This window comes from Ascaphus truei, chromosome 5 (assembly GCF_040206685.1).
Source record: "Ascaphus truei isolate aAscTru1 chromosome 5, aAscTru1.hap1, whole genome shotgun sequence".
Classification (NCBI taxonomy): Eukaryota; Metazoa; Chordata; class Amphibia; order Anura; family Ascaphidae; genus Ascaphus; species Ascaphus truei.
Window position 1 is genome coordinate 212802674 of NC_134487.1, and position 14656 is coordinate 212817329.

Sequence of the window (14656 nt, forward strand, 5' to 3'; positions counted from 1 at the left end):
TCACACACAAAGTTTAGCCGACACAAGAATTAAAAAAGGGAATGCATTTAATAAACAGAACATTTTAAGAAAGAGCACAACGTTTCAGGGGTCACCCTTCGTTATTCCACCAAAATGTCACCCCCAAAAAGTCACCCCCAAAATGTTGTGCTGTGTTTTCTTTTTCTGCTTACTAAATGTGTTGACAAAACTTTGTGTATGAGTGCGGAGGACATTATTGATTTTTTTCCCAATGAGACGTTGAACAGCAGGTCACTGCTTTTCTCCTGACCGGCACCCTTGAAGCAGCTTTAAGAATACTATGGGGGAGGGAGTGAGGTTGGGGTGGGGGAGGGAGTGAGGTTGGGGTGGGGGAGGGAGTGAGGATGGCAGTGAGGGAGTGAGAATGGGGGGGAGGGAGTGAGGATGGGGGGGAGGGAGTGAGGATGGGGGGGAGGGAGTGAGGATGGGGGGGAGGGAGTGAGGATGGGGGGGAGGGAGTGAGGATGGGGGGGAGGGAGTGAGGATGGGGGGGGAGTGAGGATGGGGGGAGGGAGTGAGGATGGGGGGAGGGAGTAAGGATGGGGGGGAGGGAGTAAGGATGGTGGGGAGGGAGTCAGGATGGGGGGAGGGAGTGAGGATGGGGGGGAGGGAGTGAGGATGGGGGGTAGGGAGTGAGGATGGGGGGAGGGAGTGAGGAAGGGGAGGGAGTGAGGAAGGGGAGGGAGAGAGCGAGGATGGGGGAGGGACAGAGTGAGGATGGGGAGAGGGAGTGAGGATGGGTGAGAGGGAGGAAAGCAAAAAAAGGGGGAGGGGTGCATATGTCCTGGTTTTTAACATTTGAAAATCTGGTCACCATAAAGGGTTGAGGGGGGTCTGATGATGATGATGAGGGGGAGAGAGCTGATGAGGAGGGAGAGAGAGCTGGTGATGATGATGATTAGGAGGAGAGAGCTGATGACGGGGAGAGAGCTGATGATGCTGAGGTGGGAGAAATGATGAGGAGGGAGGTAGAGATTATGAGGAGGGAGAGATGATGAGGAGGGAAGGAGAGATGATGTGGAGGGGGAGAGATGAGAGGAGAGATGAGGATGGGGGAGAGATGATGATGAGGAGGGGAGAGATGATGATGAGGAGGGGGAGAGATGACGAGGAGTGGAGGTGAGTAGAGGGAGAAATGATAATGAGGAGGAGGTGGGAGAGGAGGAGGATAGGGAGGGAGGGGATGAGGAGGGGGTAGAGATGAGGAGGGGGGAGATGAGGGGTAGAGATGAGGAGGGGGAGAGATGATGAGGATGATAATGGGAAGGGGGAAAGTTGATGATGAGGGCTGATGACGAGGAAGAATGGGGAGAGATGAGGAGGGATGATGAGATAGAGGATCAGAGAGAGGATGGGGGAGGGATAAAAAAATTGCAGTCAGTATTAATATTAATGGGGCCCTGAAATTGTTTCTGCTTGGGGACCCGCAAATTTCTAGCTACACCACTAGATGAGAATATATTTACCACTTCTAGGTACACCACTCTAAATAGCTAATACAAATATTACAAAATGTTGACAATTTCAATAGAATATTGAGTTATATAGAGAGTGTAACATCTATATTGTTTTGAAACACTTTCTCTTAATCCCTCTCTTTTGCAATAAACCTAAAAAGAAACTTATGATACATCATTGGATAATGTTTCATTGTTTTTTTTTGTTTGTGTTCCTCTGGATCGATATACTGTAAATACAAATATAGCATACGTATCAGTCGTCTACATTTAACATATGTTGAACTCGATTAATATGTCTATTTTCAACCTTATCTACTATGTAACTCTGTAACTCTGTAACTCTAATTAGATTACAGCTACATGATTTTATTATTATAATGCCATTAAAACATAAATGGTGGATCTCAATTACAATTACATGGGGCTTATTCTTCAATGAAAACATAAGATTGTACCAGTAGTATGGTACCCGTAGTATCACAAAAACAGTTAGAACATCTTGACATGAATAGACTCAATTCACATACAGATGTAGCTGTTACTGTCACTGTTATTTTTAACCATGGCGTGCAGTAACATGTTTACTGCAAAGCTATAGTGGTGCATTAGAAATGAAAGCATTTTTTTTTAACTTCTTGCATAACCTCCATTTGGGAAGAGCGACTCCAATTCTCGTAGCCATCAGTGCTTATGGAGTCCATAACATAGCGTTAAGCCAACTTAACGTTGTAAGCTATAATATAGTGTGCAGAATCCCTACTACCCAACAGGAGATATGCACTAATCTATGTAAATACATAACATTTACTGCAAAATTGAAGAAATAAATGGTGTTATTTTTAAAATACTGGAGTAGCTATGCAGTAAACAAATTACTGCATGCCACTGTTTAAAATACCAGGTGAAAAAATGCCTTCGATGCAGTGGGGCAGTTCTGGCACAATTTAATGTCCAGGAAGCCCATATAAAGTCCAAAGTTGAGCGACATGGTTTATAATCAGTTCGGCTACATCTGTATTTAACACCAACTCAAATAATGAGAAACATGTTGAAGAGTGTTAGATAATTCCCGGTGTGGGTTATTTTTCTTTTTCTTTCCCATCAGTCCTGTAGTCAGGATATATAAAAGTAGCACGATTAGATGTTACAAATGAGAACAACAACCATCTCTCATGTGTAGGTGAAATAAAGAAATTCAAAGCAGATTTTCCACTGTGAAGGGAAACCTAACAATTGCAGACAAAAGGAGAACAAAGTCAAAAGTCATATATTGGCAGAATGGCAGAAAAGTTGGGATTAAGCTGTGTAGGGTCATAGGAAATGAGACGACAAAAAAAAAAAGGATTGGCTTTCCTATGGTTCCTTTTTCTGTTAATGAAGAGCCCCCCATGGAGTTGGCATAATATACTGAATTCATCAATAGAAATAGCTTGTAACTCTATGTACTTACCTAAAGTAACCCCAATATATTTCCATTGTAATAACTTACTATTTACAATATTCAATAGAAAATCCATTTCTGGATCAAAACGTTTAGCACCCACCATAACTTAAAATGTGATATATATATCATATACATTTTAAGTGATGGTGGGTGAAAAAGGCAACAAAAAACCTCCACCGTTAGCATATAGCCAATAAAGAATAACACTTGTGAGCACATTCACATGTCTAAGACATGTGTGTGTATATATATATATATATATATATATATATATATATATATATATATATATATATATATATATATACATATATATATATATATATATATATATATATATATATATATATATATATATATATATATATATATATATATATATATGTAGAGGTATCAGTACCGTGTGTTAGCCAAGCTTCAATAATCAAAAAATAAATAGATGATACCGTTCTGTGGCTAACGAAATGCTTTTATTTGTGCGAGCTTTCGAGATAATCTCGAATATCTCGAAAGCTCGCACAAATAAAAGCATTTCGTTAGCCACAGAACGGTATCATCTATTTATTTTTTGATATATATATATATATATATATATATATATATATATATATATATATATATACTCTAAATCATTTTATAGGCTCAAAGATTTAGTGTGCATTTGCATCACTGCAAGGATATTTTTGTTAAGTAAATTAAAGTATAAAGAAACAAATTAAAGGGCCACGCTCTATATAGTTTGAAGCTACAGCTTTAGCTTTGGCAAAAACAAAATCAGGATTCTTTCCCCCAAATAACTTTGAATTATTTTAACCAATTCTATATTAAAACATTTTGGGAAAATATTTCTGAAAGTGTCACATAAATGGCTATTGAAATAAATAAATAATTGATTGATATAACTCCAGGTAAAATGTGCAAGTCAAAAATCTGTTAAAAAAACACCCAAAAAGTCATGACAAAAGGCTAATTTCAAATTCCATACTATAACAGATGGATGTGGATTTGTATTTTTGGAAGGATGATGACCACTTTTCAATGGTTTAAGATCCCCAGCTATCTGCTTCCAGGTGATCTGCTAATGGCAAGTTTTTAAATACAGTTAAAGTAGCAATCAATGCATTATCCTACATGGTTTTTTTTTAAATAAATGAGTTATGTAGTATGAGATAATACTGTATGTACTATATTATTTTATTTTTCAAAATTCAACTCAATTTTTATTGAGGTTTAATATACTGAGCATGCTTTGATTTCTATAGCAGGTTTTAGCACACTTCCCAGCAGTGCCACATCTTTGCAACATTTTCCTGTTTGTGATAATTTGTTGCCAATTTTCTCTGCCGTTTGAGCTGCAAACTGTAATAATAGATAATGTTACCTTTTTAATATAAGAATACATTGTAGCTGCTGAGTTACACTGACAGAAGGATTGATTGAAACTGAAAGGCAGCCATTTAGTGAAGCCTGGGAAGCAGGATCTTTGCTGATCGATCACGTGAGAATGATTTGAATGAACGGCAGCTTAGGTAATGAGTTTTTAATAAAGGTAATCAAAGGCTGCATATATTAAAACAACTATATTTGATTTGGGTTTTTTTTAAGTGCCTCTTGGACTACCTCTTTAAGGTTGCAAGTCAGATAGTCTGCCTCCATGAAAACTTTTGAGAAAAGCAGGAGGATGTCAACAAGCATTTTAGTATCAGTGGCTGATGAGAGGCAGTCCATGCAGTCAGCTTGTTCAGACGCCGCTTTCTAGTGGTCTAGCTCGGCTTTGCCCTTGCGATTACATCAGTTTCAGTCCCAGTCCCAGAATGACTGATTGCTATGAGTTACTCTACGCATTTCGCTTGATCAGCTTCCTCAGTGAAAATCACCCATGAGGAATCTGATTAAGCAAAACGCGCAAGGTGACTCAGTAATCAGTCATTCTGGAACTGGAAGTGATAGTGAGCAGACCTCGATCCAGGTACACACCCACTTTCGGTAACCTGAGACAAGCTATGTCACTATTCAGGCAAAATCTACAAACTCAACTGCCTCAACTGTTGCTGTTGATACTATGTTATTTTGCACATCTCTATTTAAAGCAGCAATTCCCCCTACTCTTTTTTACCCACCAGGGCTCCTTGAAAGCTGCTATTTTAAGCTCCAGTGACCCTCCAATTCTTGAGATACATAACAGTGAATTTAGATATAAAGCAAAGATGTGATCACCGCTCAGCCGTAGTATCTTAATATGTTATATCATCGGTGGTGCATATGTAGTTATACCGGTGACTTTACCTGGTTTTAATCTCCCTCCAGGGGAAACAAAATGTCTGCCAAATATCTGGCAATAGCAAGCCACAACATTATCAGTTGCAGCCTCCTATTGGATTGCCATTTAAATCCCCTTTAAAAAAAAGGAAGAAATACTGGTAACATTCACTGGTAAGTATCTCGGGAACCAGGGGGTCACTAGAGCTGAAAATAGCATAGTTTAGCTCTGGAGGACAACCACCCCTGGTGCCAATTCTGTTAAAAAAAATTAGGGGTCAGTTATGAGGGATTGCTGCTTTAAGATCAATAGGCCCAAGTGGACTTAGTCTGTAATGCAGCTACAGTACTATAAAACTCACTACACAACATTATTCCCATACTTGACCACTTTCTAATACTGTAATCTACACAATCTAGCTACGTAAAGTATATGTTTAAAGCGCTAAAATAAATTGTTACTCTGTTCAGGACCATTTGCAGAATGTAACGATGCTCGTCTCAAGAAGGAAACGGAGCCACAGGGCTGAGGTAGGAATATGAAAGGACCGACAGAGTCCTCATAGAGTAGTGAGTCATAAGCCGAAGGTCAGGGCTGGTAGCAGAGTTGCATAATTAGTGAGAAAGCAGAGGTCGAGGCAGGAGAAATACAGGGGTAGTCGAGGTATGTAGTCGGGTCTGGCAACGAGGAAGACAAAAGGTAAGTGCGTTGCATGTACTCAGCATGAACTGAAACTATGCTTGGCAACTTCCTGCTTACAGGGCTGTCCTTTTAAAGGAAGCTGCCAGGAGCAAAAATGGAGGATCCTGTTACAGAGGACGAGCTAGAGCAAAATCCTGGTCCGCACTGAGAAAACCCAGGATGGATTTTGCAAAACCTCATAGTACTCCCCCCACCCCTCCTCCAGAATTGATCTCCGGACGATTTAATCCAGGCTTCTCAGGGAACCTCCGGTGGAAACCTAGGTTCAAGGAGGAAGCGTGGACATCACTAGCCTTCCCCCAAGAATTCTACCCTGGACCGTATCCCCTCCAAGATACAAGGTACTGGAGACTGCCTCGAGACCTATGGGAATAAAGGATCTGACGAGTTACATACTCCACTTGGCCATCTACAGGAACTGGGCCTGGGAGTCGAAGAGGAGCTGTTGCAGGCCATCGCCTTTAGGAGAGACACATGAAAGACCAGAGGAATCTTTAGGGTAGGTGGTAACTCCAATTTAAACATGACTGGGTTTGCTTGTTTCGCAATCTTGTAGGCACCTATGAACCTGGGCCCGAGCTTCAGGGAAGGACTCTTCAGACGGAAGTTCCTGGTAGATAACCAAACTACTCTGCTAAAAGTTTGCAATGAAATCCAGAGTGGAATGGAACGGGGACAACTCACTGGTGCAATATTCCTAGACTTTGCAAAGGTTTTTGATACTGTTGATCATGTTATCTTGCTTAACAAACTCCAGTGCTCTGGAATAGGGAAGCATGTTTTAAACTGGTTTAATTTCTACCTATCAGGTAGATCCCAACATGTATCCATCTCAGGCTCTAACTCCAACCCCTTGGATATCACCTGTGGTGTCCCGCAAGGCTCTGTTCTGCGGCCCAATCTCTTCTCCGTGTTCATCAATGATCTTCATACAGCTTGCAAGGGAGCTTCAATACACATGTCACAATCTTATATGCACACAGCTCTAGCCTCTCCGACCTTGAACACATAATTCAATGTGACTTTTTGAGACTTGAAAATTGGATTTCCCAAAACAAACGGTTTTTAAACACTGACAAGATTGTAACACTGGTATTTGTGACGAAGGCTAAATTGTTAAAGCTTCCAATGACTGAGCTCCAGATCAGAACCAACGCTAAAACCACACTAACTCCTGTTACTAGTTTCAAATACTTGGGTATATGGTTTGACTCCCATTTAACATTTAGGATGCACATTGATACCCTGACATCCAAAACCTATGCCAAACTAGGTGTACTTTAGAAGAACAAATCCTCCCTAAGTCTGCTAGTCAGAAAGCGTATCACACAGCAGATGCTAATGCCAGTAATTGACTATGGGGACATAGTATACGATTCGGCACCCCAAACCCATCTTAGCAAACTTGATACCCTCTACAATTCAATGTACAGTGTTATTCTCCAATGCAACTACACACATCACTGCGAAATGCTTAAAAAACTAGATTGGTCATCACTTGAGTGTAGGCGCAAAGTTCATCTTCCCTGTCTTGTCTTCAAATACTTTCTGGGCAAGCTACCCGTCTATCTGAACACGTTCCTCACCCCCACCACATGCAACACTTATCATCTGAGATCTGACTCCAAAAGACTGTTCATGGTCCCAAGGTTCAGCAAAGTATCCGGCCACTCCTTCTCTTACCGTGCACCCCAAAACTGGAACAATCTACCGGAGACTTTCACAGCCTCACAGCCTCCACCAGTCTAAGTTCTTTCAGAACTAAAGCTGTCTCACATTTTAATCTGGTCTGTAACCGCTACATACGTCTATAATATATTATCTCTAACTGTGCATGCTATGTCTTGTATATAATGTATACCCTGTTCACTTATGTAACTGTATTTGTAACCATGTATTATTTGTCATCTTAACTACGTCCAGGATATACCTGAAAACGAGAGGTAACTCTCAATGTATTACTTCCTGGCAAAACATTTTATATATAAATAAAATAAATAAATAATACGAGATCTCCAACCTGAAACTGCGTGGCTGGCCGCCGACGCTTATCCGCGCGATCCTTCTGCTGAAGGGAGGCTTAAGTTACGTTGGCATGAATCCTCCTGCAGAGAAACTTTAGCTGCTGGTCGCGGGACTTCCAGATATGGAGGTGGACGATGGAAGAGTAGAAGAAACTGCCAAAATAGTCTGAGACGGTGGAATGGCTCCTGGAAACAAGTAGATTGGGTCATTGAATGCCTGACGCGGTGGTATCCCCTTGGTTTACTTCTTATTGAAAACTTCCCCAAAATCCTGGTGTGCTGGGTAAGGCCCTCGGAGAGAGATACAGATGACAGCAGTAAGTCAGATCTGGGATGAGGTACAGAAAAGCAAGTCCCATGACTTCGCTGGCCTCAGGTGGTCACTTGCCCCATTAAACAGTCAACAGTAGGATTTTGGGCACGCAACCAAGGGAGACCTAATACTATAGGTGATGAGGGTGTGTTGATTACCATGAAAGGGAGTAGCTCCTTATGTTGAACTCCGATGTTCACTACCATGGGAAGGGACTCCTGGATGATGGTACCGGGTCCTAGGGGTCTTACGTCATTCGCCGCAATCTCTAACTGAATCTCCAAAGAGTGAAGGGGAATTGCGTGCTGTTTGGCGAACGAAAGTTTGAGGAAGTTACCGGCTGCTTCGGTATCCAGGAAGGCCTGAGTAGAGACTGAGGCTGAACCCCATGAGAGGGAAACCAGTAGAAGAATCCGCAAAGGCAAAGAGGGAGGAAGGATGGTAGCGATGTCCAGTGAATTATCTTAAAACTTCACTGGACACAGGCATTTTCTAAGCCCCGTGATGATTGGGCAGTCATGGATCCAGTGGTCCTGGGACCCACAATACACAATCTCCTGTTCTGACAGTCTGGCAGTACCCAGCTGCATAGGATCGTCATCTGGAGGAGACAGAGAAACTAAATTTGGAGCCAACCGAGTCGTCGGGCTCCTAACAGCACGGCACTTCACAGACAGGCATTCATGTATTCTGCGATCAATCCGTATGCCAAAAGAAATTAACTCCTGAAGGTCCTTAGTTAGGTCCCGGATGGTTTGCTCATCTTTTAAGTGCTCTGAGAGTCCCTGCCAAAAGGTCGCTACTGGAGCTTCATTATTCAAACCGGTCTCAGCCGCAAGGGTGTGAAACTCAATGGTGTATTGGCCTACCATGCAAGTTCCCTGGCGAATCTGCAGGAGTGAAGCTGAAGCAGAAGATACACGTCCAGGAGCATCAAACACCAATTTGAACGTATGGATGAAAGCAGGGGAGTCGCTGATCAGGGCGATTCCACCTCAGAGAGTGGGGAGGCCAAAGCCAGTGCCTTTGTCAGTGAGAAGAGAAATGATGTAGGCCACCCGGGCTCGGTGCGTGGTGAACATGGACGGTTGTAATTCAAATTGGATACAGCATTAATAATAATAATAGTATGTTCTTGTATAGCACTGCTAGTTTTACGTAGCGCTTTACAGAGACATTTTGCAGGCACAGGTCCCTGCCCCGTGGAGCTTACAATCTATGTTTTTGGTGCCTGGGGCACAAGGTAATAAAGTGACTTGCCCAAGGTCACAAGGAGCCGACATTGGGAATTGAACCAGGCTCCCCTGCTTCAAACTCAGTGCAAGTCAGTCTTTACTCACTGAGCCACTCCTTCTCCCAAGGAGTCATTGATTAAGGAAACCCCTGCATGCCATAGGGTCCCCCCATACCATAGAGGAGTCAGGATCCGAGGTTCTCTGATCGCAGGAGATAACGGAAGCGGTATTGGAATCGCACCTGCAGCCTTCAAGTCCGGCTGATGGGTGCCAAAGTGGGTAACTAAGTCCTGCACCGCTTCACACATCTGTGCCAGCTGTTGATTGTGTAGGGCGAGGCATTGCTCAAGATCCCCTAAGTATTGTCCTTGCAGGGTAACGGCTACCTCAGCGGGTAATGATGAAAGCAAAAGGTAAGTGCTTTGCAAGCTGCCAGGAGCAAAAATGGAGGAGCAAAAATGGAGGAGCAAAAATGGAGGATCCTGCCACAGAGGGCAATCTAGGGCAAAATCCCGGTCCGGACACAGAAAACCCGGGACGGATTTTGCAAATGCTCATACAGTAACAGTACAATTCTGATACCATACTAAAAAAGAATGGCACATGTTAAAGTTGTTTTCTGACACCTTTACTATTTACCATGGTAGAGTATAATTGTACTATACTTATCAGGTAAAATCAGAACATAACTGAAGTCAAAATAGGATCGAATTAATATAAAATTACCATGTTTGCAGATTCTTTAATTTGAACAATTACACCCTGATGTTAAATGGAAGTCTGTAAATACATTGTTATACATATCAGTAATGTATAAGAATCTCTTCCGAAACTAAAATTACCCCAACTTCTATAAAGAAGTAACATAATACATCCAAATATGTAATTAATAAAATGTTTGCTAGACAGGTGAAGTGGTTAAAATTGGATGGACTATACTACAGTACTCAGAAACCTGAACTTCTAACACACTTATCCTTTTGGAGATGTGCTAAATTTTCACTGGGATTCACAGACCATTGGTGACATTTTCACGCAATTTTAAAAACACATGACCCCAAATTTAGGTCACATGACCCTTTATATACTGTAGTTTTAACAAAGTCAGGTCATATGATCCTTATATACTGTAATTTACACAATTCTGGCAACATTTCAAGCAATACAAAAGTTCACTAAAATGTAACAAAAATGCCAAATTTTCAAAAAATGTGCAAAAATGTTCATGGACCCTATTCAACGACATTCGAACATCTCTGCTTCCTATAAAAGTACCAACTAAAGATATATCTCTTATGGTAACATTACACAGGAAACAGACATTAGTTCATTTTTGTTCTGGCATATTTAAGGAAGTGATTTACAGCTACCACTATCAATTCTAACAAATATATAAAAAACACTGCTTAACTATAAAATTAAAAGATAGGTTAACTTAAAACATATGTGGAATTAGATTAAACTGTTGCAGGAATTGGTGAAATTCTATCAAATTTGGAAATGAGGTGAGAAATACTTAGGAAATAATCCAATCTGCATATTTAAATGAGCTCATTTGCATTACATTGCACATATCATTTTTTGCAGGGACAAAGCTTTTAATAATTTTTTTTTAATTAAGTGACTTACCAAAGGCCACAAAGAGCTGACACAGGGATTTGAACCAAGTCCTATTTCACTGTTTTTGTTGTCACAGTCAGTATGTTTAGTCACTGAGCCACTCCTTCAGAGCACATGTCTCTTTAAATGGGATATGTGTGACTACTGTATATTACAGTAGGTATTTCTATCTATTATATAATAGGAATGCTATCTAGGAAATCTAGACCTCAAATGTAAGATTTAGACAAAACTATATTCCATTTAAGAACATACAGTATGTACAGTACCTTTCACAGCTAACTCTTTAATATACTGTAATAATCCTGATTTCACCACTGGTACAACCGAGGAGTCATTTATGCATGTACTGTACATTTATTTCTGCAGCTTTGTTGGAGAGAAAATATTACAAACCCTTTCTTGCCGTTGTAAGCAAATGATCAATCACTCAGCACTTAATTCTATCACTAATGCAGCACTTTGATGTGCTTTGTTTATCATAGGCAACATCTAAATATTTTGAAATATTTGTTTACATAATTCAGGATCTAGAGGCATCATGTCCAAAATCTATCAGTTTTTCTTTCCCAAAAACACAGTTAGCAACAATGATCACAAAGCACAAAGAAAATATTGTATAGCAATCTTGTATAACATATCACCTGCTTATAACATATGTGAAGATAGTATTGGCTGTACTTGATTAAATGTGGAGAAAATGGCACCGTTTTAGAGATGATGATATTGCCTGGAATTTGCTACCATTTGGAGGAAAGTTTTTGGGTCATATTTATTAAGCATTCTTCTGCCATAAGACTACTTCCAGTGCTGCAAGACACCGTGCAGCCCACTAGTGTCAATATATAGTCGTTAACAGAAAATGTCTTATGGGGTATCATGGTTTAATAAAAATGGCCCTTTATATATTTTTTTAAAAGTTTGACTAACCGACAAATATTCTGGATGCCATGGGAAACTGTTCCAGTGCTGCAAGATGCTGGATTTTAAGCAAAGTGAAACCTAAAACATTTTTTTTCTTTACAATTGTAGATCATGTTACGATCTCATTGCAATGGCACAAAGCACAAACTTTAAAAGGTTTATTCCTTTTGGTTACTATATCACCACCCAAATCCTTTGACTGGTTTTTAACATATGACAAGCTACTGTAACACACCTAACACATTCAAGGCCCCCAAATAAAGGATACTTCAATACACCAGTGTGAAAGTATCATTAAATATTTTATCCCTCCATCTTTTTATAACTTGAAATTAAAAACTACAGTTTATAATTTTATTTGTACCAATGTATGTTATCTTCAAAATGAATTTCAAATGTGCCTACCAAGACATTAATAACTTTTTTCCCCTGTTTTTTATTGGAATTTGACAGCAAAGTTCTTTGATCACTTTGTTCGAGTGACTGCAAAATGTAATGTTTACACATGTAAATGTATTCACAGAAAACACTTACCTTTCCAACTAGTTTGCCTTTCCTATTCATGCAAAGGTAAAATTCAGTCTCTTTCCCTTTGATCCGGACTTGACTGCCAAAAGTGTCTGTTTCCACTAGAAGCTGGGCTTGTAAAGGAAGAAGAAAATTGATTTACTAAAGCTGCAACATCATACAAGGAATAAGACAAAGAATCATAACTTTTGAATCATCCACATACAATTTCTATTAAGCTGAAAAAATGGTATCATTAACTAAATTACAATCATGCTTGAGTTAAGATTCACTAACACCACAGAATTAAATGCTATCAACATGTGGACAACTGCTAGCATGATTAAGTGCATGGGCACTTTACGTCTAACATTTCGCTTTATTCACGACATGTATTATATTTCACTGACATAATTTAGTTAATCATTCCTTAGTACACATTTCCCAATGAAGGCTAAAGAAACCCCTACCTGTCCTTTACTATGTTGAAAGTAACTGCCTGGGGAAGTAGTACAGCATGAGCAAAAAGTGTAAAATTGGACAGGATATACAAAAAGCTAAACGTATTGCCTTGGTAAAAATAAAGATCCTGAGAGAATGTGATTTGTCTGCCATCTTTTATTGCCCAGCTCGTGTCTAGGTTCACATATTCCATGTCAGAGTTGTGGTTATAACCAGTATAATGAAATTTGCTTTAGTTTAAACACAGATAGCTTAAATGATGCTATAGACAAAGACAAACACAAACAAACCTCATTATGTAATTTTTTTAATGTAATGGAATGGCATTTAGGTATGTATCTGAATTAATGCAGGTCTCGCTGTGGCCATCCCAGAACCTCTGTTTACAGTCTTCAGAACTTAGGCTCTTTAGTTAGTATTCAATTCCAATCTCCTGCACTTCAAGCTCAAAGGAGGGAGCAAAGATGAACTTTGATGTCATCAGAACGCATAACACAACTTTTAAATGCAGAATGTCTAGCCAGGGAAAGAATCATTCAGCCTTTGAAACAATCTTACACATTTTGTGGAGCAGCGTCCACTTCATAAGTGGATGTGTGTCCGTTCATGAATGCATCCTTTAAATACTTGCATGCTCCCTTGGATTGGTTGTATTATCCATTGTTAAAGAACGACATTATTAATATTTCAAAAATATAAAATATCCATGTAGAAAAATATACCTTTATAGAGTAATACAGATGTAGCCAATGTTATTGCAGCGTTTGGTGTGCTCCCGCAGGTGAAATGGCATGATAGCCCTGTCCCCTTCTCACACGTGGCTGATTTAAAACAATGGCCACTTCTCATGTCGCGTTGTGTATGTCCTGTTGCAGGGCCAAATGTTGCAATAAAATGAGGTACATCTATATTCTATAAAGAATAATAGTGTCCAACTGTACTCTACCAATAGTCTGCCAATATCTTCATGATAAAGCGCTCAAAGTCGAGATTCTAAATATGCTTTTTTTACTACCTAGCTAAGATTACATAATCCTCCAGGAAGATCAATTATTTTTCAAATTCATTCTTTAACTGTCACATTATGTGGATCTCCACTTATAAAAAATACGTTTTACTTTTAAGATATTTTGTGAGAGATTCAACTCATGTTGCAAACTTGGTAAAAAATATTTCCTGGAAAGAAAATTACAGACGGGCTACGATGTACAGTATGTGCTATCCCACTATACATGCATTGAGTATGAAAAGGGTAACACATCAGTATATAAATTTTTAAGCAGATATGAATCTTTGTCCACATTACATAGGGTATTTCTTTTGGATGTCTAACACCTTTCCCCCCCCCCTATCGCAGATGGGGACCATGTGGGGAAATCTATACTTATGTTACCTGGTGTGGTGCGTTACCTGATAGGCTCACAGAAGACCTGAACCTCCGCCACTGGGAGCCTGGGGTTACCTGATTCGTCGTACACAGCGCCTCCACCTGTAAGGGTTCCCACCCGAGTGGGATGGTCCTCTTACAGGAACCACAATAATAAGACACGCACACAGTGTATGCTAATAACTGTTTACTATTGCTAATATTAATAATAACTTCGGTACCTGTACCACACAGAATAATGCATATATCCGTACACATAGAAGTGCACCGGGTGCACACATCAACATAAGTATTCCC

General features: G+C 40.0%; 1 protein-coding gene across 2 annotated transcripts in view; it reads right to left on the minus strand.

The window, feature by feature from the left end:
- FGF18 (fibroblast growth factor 18) overlaps positions 1–14656 on the minus strand; it is a 323948-nt gene that overhangs the window by 52684 nt on the left and 256608 nt on the right. For both annotated transcript variants that reach the window (XM_075601657.1, XM_075601656.1), the window contains one exon: positions 12538–12644. In XM_075601657.1, coding sequence (XP_075457772.1) covers positions 12538–12644 — 107 coding nt within the window. The remainder of the gene's footprint in view (positions 1–12537; positions 12645–14656) is intronic.